This window comes from Scyliorhinus torazame, chromosome 2 (assembly GCF_047496885.1).
Source record: "Scyliorhinus torazame isolate Kashiwa2021f chromosome 2, sScyTor2.1, whole genome shotgun sequence".
NCBI classification, from domain to species: domain Eukaryota; kingdom Metazoa; phylum Chordata; class Chondrichthyes; order Carcharhiniformes; family Scyliorhinidae; genus Scyliorhinus; species Scyliorhinus torazame.
Genome location: NC_092708.1, coordinates 290,937,000 through 290,955,146, shown reverse-complemented (window position 1 = coordinate 290,955,146; position 18,147 = coordinate 290,937,000). Strand labels below are relative to the sequence as shown.

Sequence of the window (18,147 nt, the reverse complement as noted above, 5' to 3'; positions counted from 1 at the left end):
CAATGTTATTTCCCTCTTATCAGCCTAAGCCTGAATGTTGTCCATGTCTTGCTGTACATGCATCTGAAGAAGTGTGAATGGTACTGAACATTGTCCAATCGTCAGTGAACATTCCTGTTCCTGAGCTTATGACCGAGGGAAGGTCATTGATGAAGCAGCTGAAGCTGGTTGGGCCTAGGACACTACCCTGAGAAGCTCCTGCAGTGATGTCCTGGAGCTGGGATGATTGGGCTCCAACCACCACAACCATCTTCCTTTCTGCTAGATATGACTTTACCGAAGTTAGAACATGGGAGCTAACCAGGAGGGTATTGGAATAGTCCAATCCAGAGGTAACCAAGACCTGGATGAGACAGCAGCAGGTTCGCTGAGACAGGCAGATTAGACTATGTTGTGGAGGTGGAAGTGGGTGGTTTTATGTGGATATGTGATCAGAAACCGTTTGACTCCGTGACTACTCTTATAAAGTCCAGTTCAATTTTCAGACAGTTGTCAGGAAGGGCACAAGGATTTAAAAAACATTTTTTTGTTTAAGAGGCAATTTAGTGTGGCCAATCCACCTACCCTGCACATCTTTTGGATTGTGCGGGTGAGACCCATGCAGACACTGGGAGAATGTGCAAAGTCCACACAAACCGTGATCCAGGGCTGGGAACGAACCTGGGTCCTTGGTGCCATGAGGCAGTAGTGCTAACCACTGTGCCACCATGCTGCGGGCACAGGGATTGTATGGAGTTGGTAGCTAAGGAATGAAATTTGTAATATTGACTAAATATTTAGTTAGATAAAATTTCTGTTCATCCACGACTAAATGTCAGATAAGCAGTCTGAAAATTTAGGATAGTGGATGGGTCTAGCGAGGTGGTAATGAAGTAGAGCTCGGTGACATTAGTATATATGTGGAAGCTGATGCTGTGTTGCGGGACAATGTTGCTGAGGGCAAATAGATGAGAAAGAGGAGGGAGTCATGGGCATGATGGCACAGGTGGTTAGCACTGCTGCCTCACGGACCAAAGTTAAATTCCGGACTTGGGTGACTGTGTGTGGAGTTTGTACTTCCTCCCCATTTCTGCATGACAGCTAACATAGGAGCCTAGAAGGGAAGTAGGTAGTTAGCTGTTTAGTGGAATAGGGATTAGGAAAGGAGCTGAGCCTAATGGACCAGATGAACTTGAGAGGACATGAGGAAAGAAACTCTAAGATGTGAGTTCAGGATTGGGGCAGGAGGGAACCATGGGTGACTGAACGGATTGTCTCAATCTTAGTCACACAGATCCATCCTTACGCTTGTTACATAAAAGATAGACTCAGGGGGAGGCATTCGGCTGTTCGAACCTGCTCCGCCATTCATTACTTCCCGACCCCCCAGCGCATCCTTTGATCCCCTTCACCCAGGTGCTATATCTAACTGCTTGTAAATCTACAATGTTTAGGCCTCAACTACATCCCGTGGTAACTAATTCTACAAGCTCACCACTCTCTGGGTGAAGAAATTTCTCGTCATCTCTGTCCTAAATGGTCTACCCTGTATCCTCAGATTGAGGCCTTACCATGGCCCTGTATAATTGCAGCAAGCCATCCTGCTCCTGTACTCCAATCCTCTTGCAATGAAGGCCAACATACCATTTGCCTTTTTTTACTGCCTGCTGGACCTGCATGCTTACCTTCTGTGCTGGTGTACGAGGACACCCAGATCAAGTTGCACATTCCCCTCTCATAATTTATGGCCATTTAGATATAGCCTGCCTTCCATGTTTTGGCTAACAAAGTGGATAACCTCACATTGTTATTGGATGAGAGGATGCACATGATGGGGAGAGGGGTTTAAAAAGATAGTTTGCAATCGGGAAAGTGGGGTGATATTTGCAATCCAGAATGACTGTAAAATAGTGAACAATTTTGGCAGATGGGAACAGGGCACAATGGTGTTTGCCGGTGAATAGTTAGAGCAGTTGTCACCATGTTCATTCATGTCTGCATTCCTTAGACTTAAGGAAGTGGAGATGAGGGGCATATCAAGGGAAAAGCCAGGGTGAGAGCAGCCAGGATGAGAGGGAGCATCAAAGATGGAGGTGGAGATGTGGTTGAGAAAACCCATGGCTCTGCAGAATCCTGCTGATCTAACCTGCAATGTCACTCGTTTTGACTGAAAGTCTGAGAGACCATAAGACCATAAGACATAGGAGCGGAAGTAAGGCCATTCGGCCCATTGAGTCCACTCCACCATTCAATCATGGCTGATTTCAACTCCATTTACCCGCTCTCTCTCCATAGCCCTTAATTCCTCGAGAAATCAAGAATTTATCAACTTCTGTCTTAAAGACACTCAACGTCCTGGCCTCCACCGCCCTCTGTGGCAATGAATTCCACAGACCCACCACTCTCTCGCTGAAGAAATTTCTCCTCAGCTCTGTTCTAAAGTGACTCCCTTTTATTCTAAGGCTGTGCCCCCGGGTCCTAGTCTCCCCAGCTAATGGAAACAACTTCCCTACATCCACCCTATCTAAGCCATTCATTATCTTGTAAGTTTCTATTAGATCTCCCCTCAACCTCCTAAACTCCAATGAATATAATCCCAGGATCCTCAGACGTTCATCGTATGTTAGGCCTACCATTCCTGGGATCATCCGTGTGAATCTCCGCTGGACCCGCTCCAGTGCCAGTATGTCCTTCCTGAGGTGTGGGGCCCAAAATTGCTCACAGTATTCTAAATGGGGCCTAACTAATGCTTTATAAAGCTTCAGAAGTACATCCCTGCTTTTATATTCCAAGCCTCTTGAGATGAATGACAACATTGCATTTGCTTTCTTAATTACGGACTCAACGTGCAAGTTTACCTTTAGAGAATCCTGGACTAGGACTCCCAAGTCCCTTTGCACTTCAGCATTATGAATTTTGTCACCGTTTAGAAAATAGTCCATGCCTCTATTCTTTTTTCCAAAGTGCAAGACCCCGCATTTGCCCACGTTGAATTTCATCAGCCATTTCTTGGACCACTCTCCTAAACTGTCTAAATCTTTCTGCAGCCTCCCCACCTCCTCCATACTACCTGCCCCTCCACCTATCTTTGTATCATCGGCAAACTTAGCCAGAATGCCCCCAGTCCCGTCATCTAGATCGTTAATATATAAAGAGAACAGCTGTGGCCCCAACACTGAACCCTGCGGGACACCACTCGTCACCGGTTGCGATTCCGAAAAAGAACCTTTTATCCCAACTCTCTGCCTTCTGCCTGACAGCCAATCGTCAATCCATGTTAGTACCTTGCCTCGAATACCATGGGCCCTTATTTTACTCAGCAGTCTCCCGTGAGGCACCTTATCAAAGGCCTTTTGGAAGTCAAGATAGATAACATCCATTGGCTCTCCTTGGTCTAACCAGACATACTGAAGTGCTGTTTTAATCAAAGTTTGTTTATTTCTGTCAGAATAACTATAGAGCACTCTGTTACTGACAACTTTTTCTTGGCAGGATGATATTAACGAGAAGCAGAAGAAGCTTGTGGAACAGCTGACCGCCTTATTGGAGAGCTCACCAGGCCCTCCTGTTCGCAAGCTAATTGCTCAGAACCTGGCCTTACTATATAATGTTGGTGACACTTTCTCGGTGTATCAAACTATTGACAAGTGCAATGAAATCATCAGGAGTAAGGATGACTCACCGAGTTACCTACCGACCAAACTGTAAGTGAATTGTTTCCCCAGAAAAATCATGATAATAGCAATACCACAAATGTGAGTATTACCGTTGTATTGCTGAGCTCATGCAAGCATTAATGAAGGCTAGAGTGGGTAAAAGGCTCATTCTGTGTTTATATGACCCAAAAATGAACTTGTGTTGCTTTTCATAAAGGGTAAATGCGCTGTATTCTATAGTCATTTAATTCTCAATCTTAGAATGTGGTCTCTGTATATTTCTCCCATTCTCCAGCCACCCTTTGTCCCTGCTCGTACAGTAATATTTAAATATTGAACAATCTGCCTGGGAGCAAATACTCTGTTTTGGAAGTTTCATCTAATGTGACTAAAATTTGTACTTTACTCCCATCTACCATAAATATGCTTTAACTGCTCTCTCTGGTCCCTGCAACTCCAAATTGCAACAGCACATGCAGGGGTGCACTTAACCCATGAGTTATCTAACCTGAGTGATTGGAAACCTGGAATGGCTGGAAATCGATAATGGGGTTTATCATTGTTTCTGTTTAGAAGATTCTCTACTTGAGATTATCTGTTTTCCACAATTCTTTCACCTTGTTCACTTAGTTTCCCTTTTCATTAATTCTCCGACTTTCATTTTTGTGAGGATACATACATCTCAGGCCACTGCTAGTATGACTGACTGCTGCAAGGTACAGAAGAGTGGCCTTATGGGAACTCAATGTCTTTGGTTTTCGTGCTCCGTTGGAAGATGCATAGTGTCCACTTAGCACTTCATGCAGCAGTACAACTGAACATACAAACCTGGGCGAAACAGGAAATTCAGTCCAGGATATTGTATGCTGATGCTCTAATGCACAGTTGCACTTTGATATATTTCTTTAAATAATTCAGTAGAATCCAATTGCCAGTGAAGCATTTGCTTTTTTTTGCCGCCTTATAGCTTCTGGACAATAATTACAAAAATGATTCACTTATATTATTCTTACTACCAAAATTGACACATTTGACCTTTCTTTCTCTGAAGGTATTTTGTTAACTCAGATTGTCCGGGTAATTTAGCTTTTGAGTTTGCATCTTATTTGTGGCTTTCTTGTGAAACCGGGTCAATTTTTTAGAGAAATATAATAAGTTTCATCAGATAAATATTATCCATTATGTTTTCGAGCTTAAAACAGAAAATGCCAGAAGTACTTAGCAGATCAGATGGCAGCTTTGGAGCATGGAAGAGAGTTCATGTTTCAGGTTGATGACCTTTCAAAAGAACCCTTCTGTTTCTCCTTCCATAGATGTTGCCTGATGTGCTGAGTATTTCCAGCATTTTCTGTTTTTGTTTCAGATTTCTAGCATCTGCGGTATTTTCATTTCATATGTCTTCAAGCTTGTGTTTTTTGCAGAACAGGTCATGCAATTTTCTTTTAAATAGAGTATTTATGTTTAAATTGGTGCAATTTATTCAGTTTATTGATCTTGTTTTATAGGGCTGCAGTTGCTTGTTTGGGAGCTTTGTATGAACGGCTAGGAAGAATGCTAGGAAATACATACCTGGATACTGTTGGGAACTTGTTGAAAGCAATGAAAAGTGCTGAGGTAAGAAAAGGCTTCCCATCAGTAACTCCAAACAGTTTAGAGAATCTATTTTGAAGTAAATGTGGCTGGATTAATAAAAATAATTCCACTTGTTTTGATATATGGTCAGCCTAAAAAATGGGGAGGCATTGGCCAATTATCATTGGACTAGTAATCCAGAGACCCAGGGTAATGAGCTGGGGACCCGGGTTTGAATCCCACCATGGCAGATGGTGAAATTTGAATTCAATAAAAATCTGGAATTAAATGTCTAATGATGACCATGAAACCTTTGTCACCTGTGCTGCAAATCCATTTGGTTCACTAATGTCCTTTAGGGAAGGAAATCTGCCATCGTTACCGGTCTGGCTTACATATGACTCAAGACCCACAGCAATGTGGTTGACTCTTATATGCCTTCTGAAATGGCCTTACAAGCCACTCCGTTCAAGGACAGTTGGGATAGGCAATAAATGCTGGCCCAGCCAGAGGTGCCCACATCCCCTGAACGAATACAAGCAGACTATAGTGTCAAATGTACAGGGGAATTCTAAATTGACAAGCTTACTGTTTTGTAATTATTGCAGCTGTACAATAGTACAATATAATACAACAGTATCACACTGATATGAATGCATTTTTAACATTGGCCTCTGGAATAATTTGTCATCTAGTCCCAAGGACGCTATGAGATTATGCTGAGTTTGCAGAAGGTTCTTTCTGGGCAAGGAGCTACTGCTGCACCATGCCACAGAGATATCTACAAAGCTGCTCGCTCGTGCTTAACCGATCGATCAATGGCTGTTCGTTGTGCTGCAGCAAAGGTATTACATTTCTCAATTTTTCGAGTTTTATTTACTTTCAGCTGCATTTGAAATGAAAAATGTCATATTGCGGTTTGATCAAACCTGTTAACCTTGTTTCATAAAATCATAGAATCCTTACAGTGCAGAAGGAGGCCATTCTGTGCATCGAATCTGTACCGACCCTCTGAAAGAGCACCCTACTCAGACCCACTCCCCCGCCTTATCCCCACAGTCTATCCTAGGGGCAATTTAACATGGCCAATCCACCTAACCTGTACATCTTTGGATGTGGGGGGAAACCGGAGCACCTGGAGGAAACCCACGCATTCACGGGAAGAATGTGCAATCTCCATACAGACAGTCACCCAAAGTTGGAATTGAACCCGGGCTTCTGGCACTGTGAGTCAGCCATGCTGACCACTGTGCTGCCCCATTTCATTTCCTTTTAAAATTTTATTTTGGCCTATACAATAACATAGAAACACTTCTGAGGCATCTTGACAGTGTTTCAACACCCTGGGTCAGTGCATGATCAATTCAAGTCTCACTTAATCTGGAGTCGCAACAAGGTTGAAATTAACTTTCATTTCAAAATACCCGAGGTCTTTGGCTGACCAATAACTACGTCACCAGGACTTCCGGGTGCGGCTATGCAGAGCTAGGTCGCATATTCGGCAGCTCCCGCTTGGAACGGACTTTTGGGCTCTTTTACAGGGCCCCCACGGCATTTGTTTGACATTTCCCGGTGTGGGAAGAAGACTGCAGCATTCCCCTGACGGTGTCCCCCAGGAATAGAACATAGAACATAGAACAATACAGCGCAGTACAGGCCCTTCGGCCCACGATGTTGCACCGAAACAAAAGCCATCTAACCTACACTATGCCATTATCATCCATATGTTTATCCAATAAACTTTTAAATGCCCTCAATGTTGGCGAGTTCACTACTGTAGCAGGTAGGGCATTCCACGGCCTCACTACTCTTTGCGTAAAGAACCTACCTCTGACCTCTGTCCTATATCTATTACCCCTCAGTTTAAAGTTATGTCCCCTCGTGCCAGCCATATCCATCCGCGGGAGAAGGCTCTCACTGTCCACCCTATCCAACCCCCTGATCATTTTGTATGCCTCTATTAAGTCTCCTCTTAACCTTCTTCTCTCCAACGAAAACAACCTCAAGTCCATCAGCCTTTCCTCATAAGATTTTCCCTCCATACCAGGCAACATCCTGGTAAATCTCCTCTGCACCCGCTCCAAAGCCTCCACGTCCTTCCTATAATACGGTGACCAGAACTGTACGCAATACTCCAAATGCGGCCGTACCAGAGTTCTGTACAGCTGCAACATGACCTCCCGACTCCGGAACTCAATCCCTCTACCAATAAAGGCCAACACTCCATAGGCCTTCTTCACAACCCTATCAACCTGGGTGGCAACTTTCAGGGATCTATGTACATGGACACCTAGATCCCTCTGCTCATCCACACTTTCAAGAACTTTTCCATTCGCCAAATATTCCGCATTCCTGTTATTCCTTCCAAAGTGAATCACCTCACACTTCTCTACATTAAACTCCATTTGCCACCTCTCAGCCCAGCTCTGCAGCTTATCTATATCCCTCTGTAACCTGCTACATCCTTCCACACTATCGACAACACCACCGACTTTAGTATCGTCTGCAAATTTACTCACCCACCCTTCTGCGCCTTCCTCTAGGTCATTGATAAAAATGACAAACAGCAACGGCCCCAGAACAGATCCTTGTGGTACTCCACTTGTGACTGTACTCCATTCTGAACATTTCCCATCAACCACCACCCTCTGTCTTCTTTCAGCTAGCCAATTTCTGATCCACATCTCTAAATCACCCTCAATCCCCAGCCTCCGTATTTTTTGCAATAGCCTACCGTGGGGAACCTTATCAAACGCTTTGCTGAAATCCATATACACCACATCAACTGCTCTACCCTCGTCTACCTGTTCAGTCACCTTCTCAAAGAACTCAATAAGGTTTGTGAGGCATGACCTACCCTTCACAAAGCCATGCTGACTATCCCTGATCATATTATTCCTATCTAGATGATTATAAATCTTGTCTCTTATAATCCCCTCCAAGACTTTACCCACTACAGACGTGAGGCTCACCGGTCTATAGTTGCCGGGGTTGTCTCTGCTCCCCTTTTTGAACAAAGGGACCACATTTGCTGTCCTCCAGTCCTCTGGCACTATTCCTGTAGCCAATGATGACATAAAAATCAAAGCCAAAGGTCCAGCAATCTCTTCCCTGGCCTCCCAGAGAATCCTAGGATAAATCCCATCAGGTCCCGGGGACTTATCTATTTTCAGCCTGTCCAGAATTGCCAACACCTCTTCCCTACGTACCTCAATGCCATCTATTCTATTAGCCTGGGGCTCAGCATTCTCCTCCACAACATTATCTTTTTCCTGAGTGAATACTGACGAAAAATATTCATTTAGTATCTCGCCTATCTCTTCAGACTCCACACACAATTTCCCATCCCTGTCCTTGACTGGTCCTACTCTTTCCCTAGTCATTCGCTTATTCCTGACATACCTATAGAAAGCTTTTGGGTTTTCCTTGATCCTTCCTGCCAAATACTTCTCATGTCCCCTCCTTGCTCGTCTTAGCTCTCTCTTTAGATCCTTCCTCGCTACCTTGTAACTATCCATCGCCCCAACCGAAACTTCACACTTCATCTTCACATAGGCCTCCTTCTTCCTCTTAACAAGAGATTCCACTTCCTTGGTAAACCACGGTTCCCTCGCTCGACGCCTTCCTCCCTATCTGACCGGTACATACTTATCAAGAACACGCAGTAGCTGATCCTTGAACAAGCCCCACTTATCCAGTGTGCCCAACACTTGCAGCCTACTTCTCCACCTTATCCCCCCCAAGTCACGTCTAATGGCATCATAATTGCCCTTCCCCCAGCTATAACTCTTGCCCTGCGGTGTATACTTATCCCTTTCCATCATTAACGTAAACGTCACCGAATTGTGGTCACTGTCCCCAAAGTGCTCTCCTACCTCCAAATCCAACACCTGGCCTGGTTCATTACCCAAAACCAAATCCAACGTGGCCTCGCCTCTTGTTGGCCTGTCAACATATTGTTTCAGGAAACCCTCCTGCACACACTGTACAAAAAACGACCCATCTATTGTACTCGAACTATATCTTTTCCAGTCAATATTTGGAAAGTTAAAGTCTCCCATTTCCAGACTGAGTTTGACCTGTTGACCACAGGGAAGGCGGAGGCACAGTGGAGGAAAGCGCAGGGGGCGACCTACGAGAATGGGGAAAAGGCTAGTCAGATGCTGGCACACCAGCTCCGTAAGAGGATGGCAGCGAGGGAAATAGGGGGAGTCAAAGATGGAAGGGGAGCCACGGTTCAGAGTGCGACGAAAATAAACAAGGTATTCAAGGCCTTTTATGAAGAGCTGTACAGATCCCAGCCCCCAGCGGGGGAAGAGGGGATGAGACGATTCCTAGATCAGCTGAGATTCCCGAGGGTGGAGGAGCAAGAGGTGGCTGGTTTGGGGGCACCAATTGGGTTGGAGGAGCTGAACAAGGGTTTGGGGAGCATGCAGGCGGGGAAGGCCCCGGGACCGGATGGATTCCCGGTGGAGTTCGACAGGAGGTACGCAGACCTATTGGCCCCGCTACTGGTGAGGACCTTTAATGAGGCAAGAGAGGAGGGGACCCTGCCCCTGACAAATGTCGGAAGCGACAATTTCTTTGATCCTAAAGCGGGACAAGGACCCACTGCAATGTGGATCGTACAGGCCGATCTCGCTCCTCAATGTGGAGCAAAGTTGCTGGCAAAAGTGCTGGCCACGAGGATCGAGGACTGTGTCCCGGGGGTAATCCACGAGGACCAGACGGGATTTGTAAAGGGCAGGCAACTAAACACCAATGTGCGGTGGCTCTTAAACGTGATAATGATGCCATCGGAGGAGGGTGAGGCGGAGATAGTGGCAGCTATGGACGCGGAGAAGGCCTTTGACCGAGTAGAGTGGGATTACCTCTGGGAGGTGCTGCGTAGGTTTGGGTTCGGGGTAGGGTTTATCAATTGGGTTAAGCTCCTTTACAGAGCCCCGATGGCGAGTGTAGTGACGAACCAGCGGAGGTCGGAGTATGTTCGACTGTACCGAGGGACGAGGCAGGGGTGCCCCCTGTCCCCCCTGTTGTTCGCATTGGCGATCGAACCATTGGCCATGTCATTGAGGAAGTCTAATAAATGGAGGGGGGTGGTCCGAGGGGGAGAAGAGCATTGGGTGTCGCTATATGCGGATGACCTGTTGCTGTACGTGGCGGATCCAATGGAGGGGATGGTGGAGGTCATGCAGACTCTAAGGGAGTTTGGGGAGTTTTCGGGCTATAAGCTCAATGTAGGGAAGAGTGAGCTCTTTGTATTACAGGCAGGGGACCAAGAAAGAGGGATAGGGGACCTACCACTGAGGAGGGCGGAGGGGAGCTTTCGGTATCTGGGGATCCAGAGAGCCAGGAGTTGGGGGACCCTACAAAAACTGAATCTGACGAGGTTGGTGGAGCAAATGGAGGAGGATTTCAAAAGATGGGACATGTTACCGCTCTCGCTGGCGGGTAGAGTGCAGTCGGTCAAAATGGTGGTCCTTCCGAGGTTTCTGTTTGTGTTTCAGTGCCTTCCCATCGTGATCACTAAGGCCTTTTTTAAGAGAGTAGGCAGGAGTATTATGGGGTTTGTGTGGGCGAATAAGACCCCAAGAGTAAGACAGGGTTCCTGGAACGCAGTAGGGACCGAGGAGGGTTGGCGCTGCCAAACCTGGGGAGCTACTACTGGGCAGCAAATGTGGCGATGATCCGCAAGTGGGTTATGGAGGGAGAGGGGGCGGCATGGAAGAGGATGGAGATGGCGTCCTGTAAAGGAACGAGCCTGGGGGCGTTGGTGACGGCACCGCTGCCGCTCTCGCCGACAAAGTATACCACGAGCCCGGTGGTTACGGCAACGCTAAGGATCTGGGGCCAGTAGAGACGGCACGGGTGCAATGGGAGCATCGGTGTGGTCCCCGATCAGGGGTAACCACCGGTTTGTCCCGGGGAAGATGGATGGGGGGGTTCCAGAGCTGGCATCGGGCGGGGATTGGAAGAATGGGGACCTGTTCATCGACGGGACGTTTGCGAGCCTAGGGGCACTGGAGGAGAAGTTCGAGTTACCCCCGGGAAATGCCTTTAGATATATGCAGGTGAGGGCTTTTGTGAGGCGACAGGTGAGGGAATTCCCGTTGCTCCCGGCACAAGAAGTTCAAGATAGGGTGATCTCGGGTGTATGGGTCGGGGAGGGCAAGGTGTCGGAAATACATCAGGAGTTGAAAGAAGAGGGGGAAGCGCTGGTAGAAGAGTTGAAGGGTAAATGGGAGGAGGAGCTGGGGGAGGAGATCGAGGAAGGTCTGTGGGCTAATGCCCTAGGTAGGGTTAATTCCTCCTCCTCATGTGCCAGGCTCAGTCTGATACAATTTAAGGTGGTCCACAGAGCACACTTGACGGGGGCGAGGTTGAGTAGGTTCTTTGGGGTAGAGGACAGATGTGGAAGGTGCTCAGGGAGCCCGGCGAACCATGTCCATATGTTTTGGTCATGCCCGGCACTGGAGGGGTTCTGGAGAGGAGTGGCGGGAGCAATATCTCAGGTGGTGAAAGTCCGGGTCAAGCCAAGCTAGGGGCTAGCAATATTTGGAGTAGTGGACGAACCGGGAGTGCAGGAGGCGAAAGAGGCCGGCATTCTGGTCTTTGCGTCCCTAGAAGCCCGGCGAAGGATCTTGCTAATGTGGAAGGAGGCGAAGCCCCCCAGCCTGGAGGCCTGGATAAATGATATGGCTGGGTTCATAAAGTTGGAGAGGATTAAGTTCGCCTTGAGAGGGTCTGCGCAGGGGTTCTACAGGCGGTGGCAACCGTTCCTAGACTATCTCGCGGAGCGTTAGAGGAAGGTCGGTCAGCAGCAGCAGCAACCTTGTGGGGGGGCGGGGGGGCGACACACGTCCTGGGAGGGGGGGGAAAGGGGGGACTGCCTGCGAGGGTGGATGAGCAAGAGATAACATGAAGGGTTGGGGAAACTGGCACGTACGGGTGAGGGCCAGTGTACAAAGCTGTATAAATATATCATTTTGCCATGTGTATATATCTTGCTCTGCGCGATTTCTCGTTTTTTTTTGTTACGAGGGGAGGGGGGGGGTTATTGTTTGCAAGGGAGAAAAATTGTGTTAAAAAACTTTAATAAATATATATTTTTAAAAAAACTACGTCACCAGGTTTCTAAATTTAAGCGCAATTATTTTTAACAGTAAATATAATTAAATAGGCTACAAATACAGCTGGTTAAGATTAATTACTATCTAACCGCTAACCCCCCATCCTTTAACTTGCTCCACCCTCATATACAATATATACACACACAGACACGGACAAAAAAACATAGGGGAAAGTGGGATGTAAAATAACGATAGTAAAAGAATAAGAGTCTTTGTTTCAGATGGATATTTTCCAGTTAGTTTCTTCTTCGGTCTAGGCTTCAGATGGATGTTATCTTTTCTTTCAGCTTGTAATGGTTTTCACTATAGACTCTCAGAAATAGCAGGCAACCAGCATTCGAAGAGAGAACGAGAGTGATAGCTTCTTCCTTCAGGGCCTCAAAGCTGTCTGCCTCCAGACAGTAGGCAAAAGAGCAGAGAGAGTCAGCTTCTTCCACCTTGAGGGTCCAGTGGTTTCTCCCTGGGTTCTCTCTGAAAAACCCTTCCTGATGGGACCCAATCGTTGTCGGTTGCCGGGAAGATTACTGTCCCTGGCAAATCCATTAGCCACCAGCCAACCAATAAAATGAACCCCTCCAATCTCTTCAGTGCCATAAAGTCTGGGCTCTTCTGCTCAAAGTACAAAACTTTACAACGCAGTGTACTATTTTGACATTTTGCGTTCCAAAGCATGTCTCAATAAAGGATCTGTGGACCAAAATCATAAAGAAAAAATAAAAGAAATAGGAACTAAGGGAATCAATAGGGAAGGCCCTTGCAACACACAGCTTTTTAAGTAGAAATATTGAATTAATGGAATTCTAGGTTTAATCATAAGAGGTAATGTACAAAACATATGCAAGACCTTAGAGTACAGTGTGGTTCCACACAATGTGAAGCATGCTGAAGGTATAAAGCAGGTTCATTAGGATGCCACCCAATTTGAGAAAATACAAATCTGATGATGTTCAAAATGCATCTCTTTTGTTTGAATAACAGATAATGGGATAATTTGAGGTTAACCTCCACCTTGCCCCTCACCTGAGGTGTGCTGACCCTCAGGTTAAATCACCACCAGCCAGCGCTCCTCCTCAAAGGAGAAAGCAGCCTATGGTCATCTGGGACTATGATGGCTTTACATTATGGGCAGCAAGGTAGCACAGCGGTTAGCACTGTTGCTTCACAGCACCAGGTTCGACCTGGGTTTGATTCCCGGCTTGGGTAATTGTCTGTGCAGAGTCTGCACGTTCTCCGTGTGTCTGCGTGGGTTTCCTTCGGGTGCTCCAGTTTCCTCCCACAAGTCCCGAAAGATGTGCTTGTTAGGTGAATTGGACATTCTCAATTCTCTCTGTGTACCCGAACAGGCAGTGGAATGTGGTGACTAGGGGATTTTCACAGTAACTTAATTGCAGTGTTAATGTAAGCCTACTTGTGACAGTAATAAAGATTATTATTATTACATATTATTTATAATTCTGAAAGGATCAGACATGGTTAAGACTTAAAAGTTGAGGCACGTCAAGAACAAGTGATAGCAGGAACAAGATTAAGTAAGAGATTCTTGAGAGAGGACAGGAGAAACCAATTCATGTAAAAAGTTGTGAAATTCACTTCTGAGATTAGCGGTTGAGCTAGAAACTGTCAACATTCAATATTTAGATAGTGGATGAGATAACACATCTTGCCGAGATATTGGAATGGCATGATGGCACAGTGGTTAGCACTGCTGCCTCCCAGCGCCAGGGACCCGGTGACCGTGTGGAGAACTTGCATGTTCCCCCAAGTTTGCGTGGGTTTCACCCAGGTGTTCCAGTTTCCTCCCAAAGTCCAAAAGTTAGGTGCAGTTGTGGTGATTGGGTGGGGGGAGTGGACCTAGGTAAGATGCTCTTTAAGAGGGTCATTTAAGACCCGCTGAGCCGAATGCCCTTCTTCAGCACTTTAGGGATTCCATGAATTTTAAGATAGTTCTCCTGTGGAGGGTGGCCATTGGTAAAGATTGATTTGGCTGAGTAGCTGTTTGTGTTGAAACCTCAAAGTATTTTTTTCTCAAAACCTAATTTCACCTGGACTGGCAAAAAGTTGCTTCTGTGTCCCTGCCCATGCTTTTTTTGTAGCCTTTCAACAGGAGGTATGCAAAATCATTTTGTTTTTTGCATGATGGCAATTCAAAATCATGAAACCATGGTAATGAATGGTGGATGCTAATAAATGTGACCACAATATTTTCAGGTCCTGCTTCCTCTGTGCTTTTCACCCTCCTGATACCTTGTCATTTTACCCTCCCCCTGCCCCCGGCTCTGTTTATTTGTGCCACAACACAGGAGGGAGCTCTTCCTGCATATGTGCAGATGAAGTGCCAGTTTGTATTAACGGCCAGTGAATGTTGAAAGTGAGGGATGATTTTAAATGCTGCTCTGCTTTCTATCACTGAATCCATCATTCCACCAATTGTGAATTCCCATGCCGAGCCAAAATTGAGGAAATCTATCCAGTAAATTTCTGGTGGAGTTAACTTTTAGTGGAAGAAACTGAATATGTTTTCTTAGTAACTATGCATTCTAGTAATGTATCCTTCTTCGGCATAGAGGAGGCGGTGGTGTATTGGACTAGTAACCAGAGACCCAGAGGAATGCTCTGGGGACCCAGGTTCAAATCCTGCCACTGCAGATAGTGAAATTTGAATTGAATATAAATCTGGAGTTAAAAGTCTAATGATGTCCATGAAACCACCGTCGGTTGTCGTAAAAACCCATCTGGTTCACTAATGTCTTTTAGGGAAGGAAATCTGCCGTCCTTGCCTGGTCTGGCCTATATGTGATTCCAAACCCACTCAATGTGGTTGACTCTTAACTGCCCCCTCAAGGGCAGTTAGGGATGGGCAATAAATGCTAGCACAGCCTGCGACACCCACGTCCCATGAACGAATGCATTTTTTAAAAAAAAAGCATTTTGACTAATAAAATGAATAAAGACAAATAAAATTTGTGATCCATTGTTGGATCCAAGTCCATCACCCTGAAATGACTCACTGAGCTAGCCGTGCTGTGTAAGAACTCCTTCCATGAAATCTTTCCAACTTGAGTAACAGCTCCACAGTGATCCCTCTTAAGGAGGCAGCAGTCATATAATTTAGATGCATAGTGAATGTTTTATCTTTCTCATATTAGACTTGGCACAGATTGACTTTACTCTTAAACTCAAAAAAAAATTACTGCTCCATCCCAGTTTACACTGCCTGAAACCTATTTTGCCCGCTCATTCCCCCCCCTTTAATTATAATTCTCCTGGGAGCTTTAACACTGCCACTTGGGATAATGAGTGCTCATGCACAACCATTACTGATGCCTTCCAGCTTCGCAGCAGGAGTTAATGTTCACTCGCAGCCCCACCTTTCTTTTTCATTCAGAAATACATTTTTGTAACTGCGAGGATGAGTTCTTGAGCTGCATGTTGTGCCTTAACTTATCTTGTGCAAGTGCTTTGTTGTCTGTTTACAATGTTTTGAGACATTGACATTGAATGGTTTATTACAATATGTGATCAGTCGACCGAGGGCATCATGTTTCAGTGGTGCTCCCTGACTCTGAATAGATTTGGTAGTGCCATTGGTAGTGCCATTGTTGCTAAAATATGAATTCTGAGAAATTGTAATATTTTTGTTTTTTAAGTGTCTATTGGAACTTCAAAATGAAGCTGTGTTTATGTGGACCACAGAATTAGAGAATGTTACTACACTTTGCTTTAAAGCCTTCGAAGGTTCTAATTATGATGTACGTGTGTCCGTTTCAAAATTGCTGGGTGCTATTTTGGCGACAGCTGTGGTGCCTAAGCAGGGTCCAGGTAGGTGCTATACTTGAACTGTTGGAATTTTTTGTTGCAATGTTATTCAAACTAATTGGATTCTGAAATATGATTTCAATATCTAAATAAGTATAACAAGATAATAGATTTAGGGTTTATTTCTGGTTGACTGTATCTCATAAAATTGATCATTCTTGCAGTTATGCCAACAGTGATTTTAGTGACAGTGGGAAAGAAACATGTATCCTTGAACTGAAGTCACCCAGACAAAATGCTTTTTAAAAAATGGTTAATCTATCTGTCCAGCTCCAGCCACCCATTGTGTATCTCATCTGCTGTGTTGCTTTTTTAGCCAACTATGTGTAACTTTAAATGGTATTTTTCACTTACAAACTTTCTGTAGCAGTATTCAAATTTTTATACAATTTAAACTTTATTTGTCCCAATTACATAATCCTGATGGTGTAGCTTTCTTGCATCATAACTTATTCTGGGTGTCCTTGGTGGGTCTCCTTGGAGCTTCTCCCAGTACTGTTCTGAAATTGGAATCACCGTCTTCCACAGGAGTAACATTGCTTTCTTCTGCCACAAACTTAGCCATCCATATCTTTCCCACTGCTGAACTTGACTTTCAGTGCTTTCCAAGCCAGTGACATTTTGCTGATGCTATGTTCCTATACCAAGTCCCACTCACTATCACTCTTGGCCTCACTTCCCTATGTTGTTTCCTAATCTCCAGTGCCTCAATTTTAAAATGATCATTCTTACATTAAGATCTTCCTGGACTCCAGCTCTGCAACCTCCATCTGCCTGACAACCTCTTCAGAGCTCTCACTTCCTCCAACATTAATCTCTTAGGTGACACACATTGGTCACCCCACTAATGACAGCCATGCATTCAACCGTGTAGGCCCCTTACACTGAAATTCCTTCCCTAAAGTCCTGCAACATGATCTTTTATAGTCTATGTAAAAATCACCTCTTCGAGGAACCTTTTGGTTAACCCCTTCTCTTGCCACGTCAATCCCTTCTCCTACAGGGTCCTGGCTCTGGGTCAATTTTCTGCCTCAATATGCTTCTGTTGAAATACTTGGAATTTTTTCTGTGTGAAGTGGAGTATATCAGTGAAGAAGAAATCCATTCATTGTTTCTTTCTGATGAGCAGTTAGCCTGTACTTAGAATTATGTCCACCAATTCAGCTTCGAATGGATGTTTAATCTTGTGTATTTGTTGACTGTTTTCTCTCACACACAACTCATTTCAGCTACTTCACAGTGAATGCTGGGATTCAAGCAATTTCTAGGCTTGAGTTTGGCACTCAATTAATCAAACTTTCAATTTATTTTTGGGGTTAGATGTGTGATGGCCCATGTGCTTTTGGAAGCATGTATTTACTTTTTATGTTTTGTCTCTATAAGAGCAAAGTTGGCTGGATAATTTTTGAAAGAGGGTTAATTGGTTTGCTGAATCTGACACTGTTCTATGGTCTATGATTAGGTTCCAAAAAATGTCCATGCAACCAGGTGTTGCCATGGAGATGAACTGCTGAGAAGCAACAGGTAAATAGAAAGCTAATTTCAGTGGGTGTTGCATTTCAGTCCAATGTTTTCTGTTTGGCAACACACAGAATCCGGATGGGAGAAAATTAGCACTGTTCTCTTCGATTGGTGCCAGTTTTTTGTTTGGCAGCTTTCAAACAGATTCTGGAGTGTTGAAGGGGGCTCTGAGAGTAGAGCAGAAACTGTTGCTGTATGTATTATACAATTGGAAACAACAGAACACTGAAGACAGATAGGGTGAAGAGTTGTGGATTGGCCAAGACCCATTGCTGCTATGCCACTGTTGCCAGAACCCACAAGACTATTTAAAGGGTTGAATAAGGAAGTCTATGGTGACTCTGTGTGTTCAGGACTACTGTGATCCAAGCGATAAGAGGGTTCATAGAAACATAGACAAAAAAAATAGGAGCAGGAGGAGGCCATTCGGCCTTTCGAGCCGGCTCCGCCATTCATTATGACCATGGCTGATC

General features: G+C 45.2%; 1 protein-coding gene across 5 annotated transcripts in view; it reads left to right on the top strand.

The window, feature by feature from the left end:
• heatr5a (HEAT repeat containing 5a) overlaps positions 1–18,147 on the top strand; it is a 344,658-nt gene that overhangs the window by 43,271 nt on the left and 283,240 nt on the right. For all 5 annotated transcript variants that reach the window (XM_072488316.1, XM_072488279.1, XM_072488289.1 and 2 more), the window contains 4 exons: positions 3,472–3,683; positions 5,141–5,249; positions 5,903–6,052; positions 15,985–16,156. In XM_072488316.1, the coding sequence (XP_072344417.1) occupies positions 3,472–3,683; positions 5,141–5,249; positions 5,903–6,052; positions 15,985–16,156 (643 nt within the window). The remainder of the gene's footprint in view (positions 1–3,471; positions 3,684–5,140; positions 5,250–5,902; positions 6,053–15,984; positions 16,157–18,147) is intronic.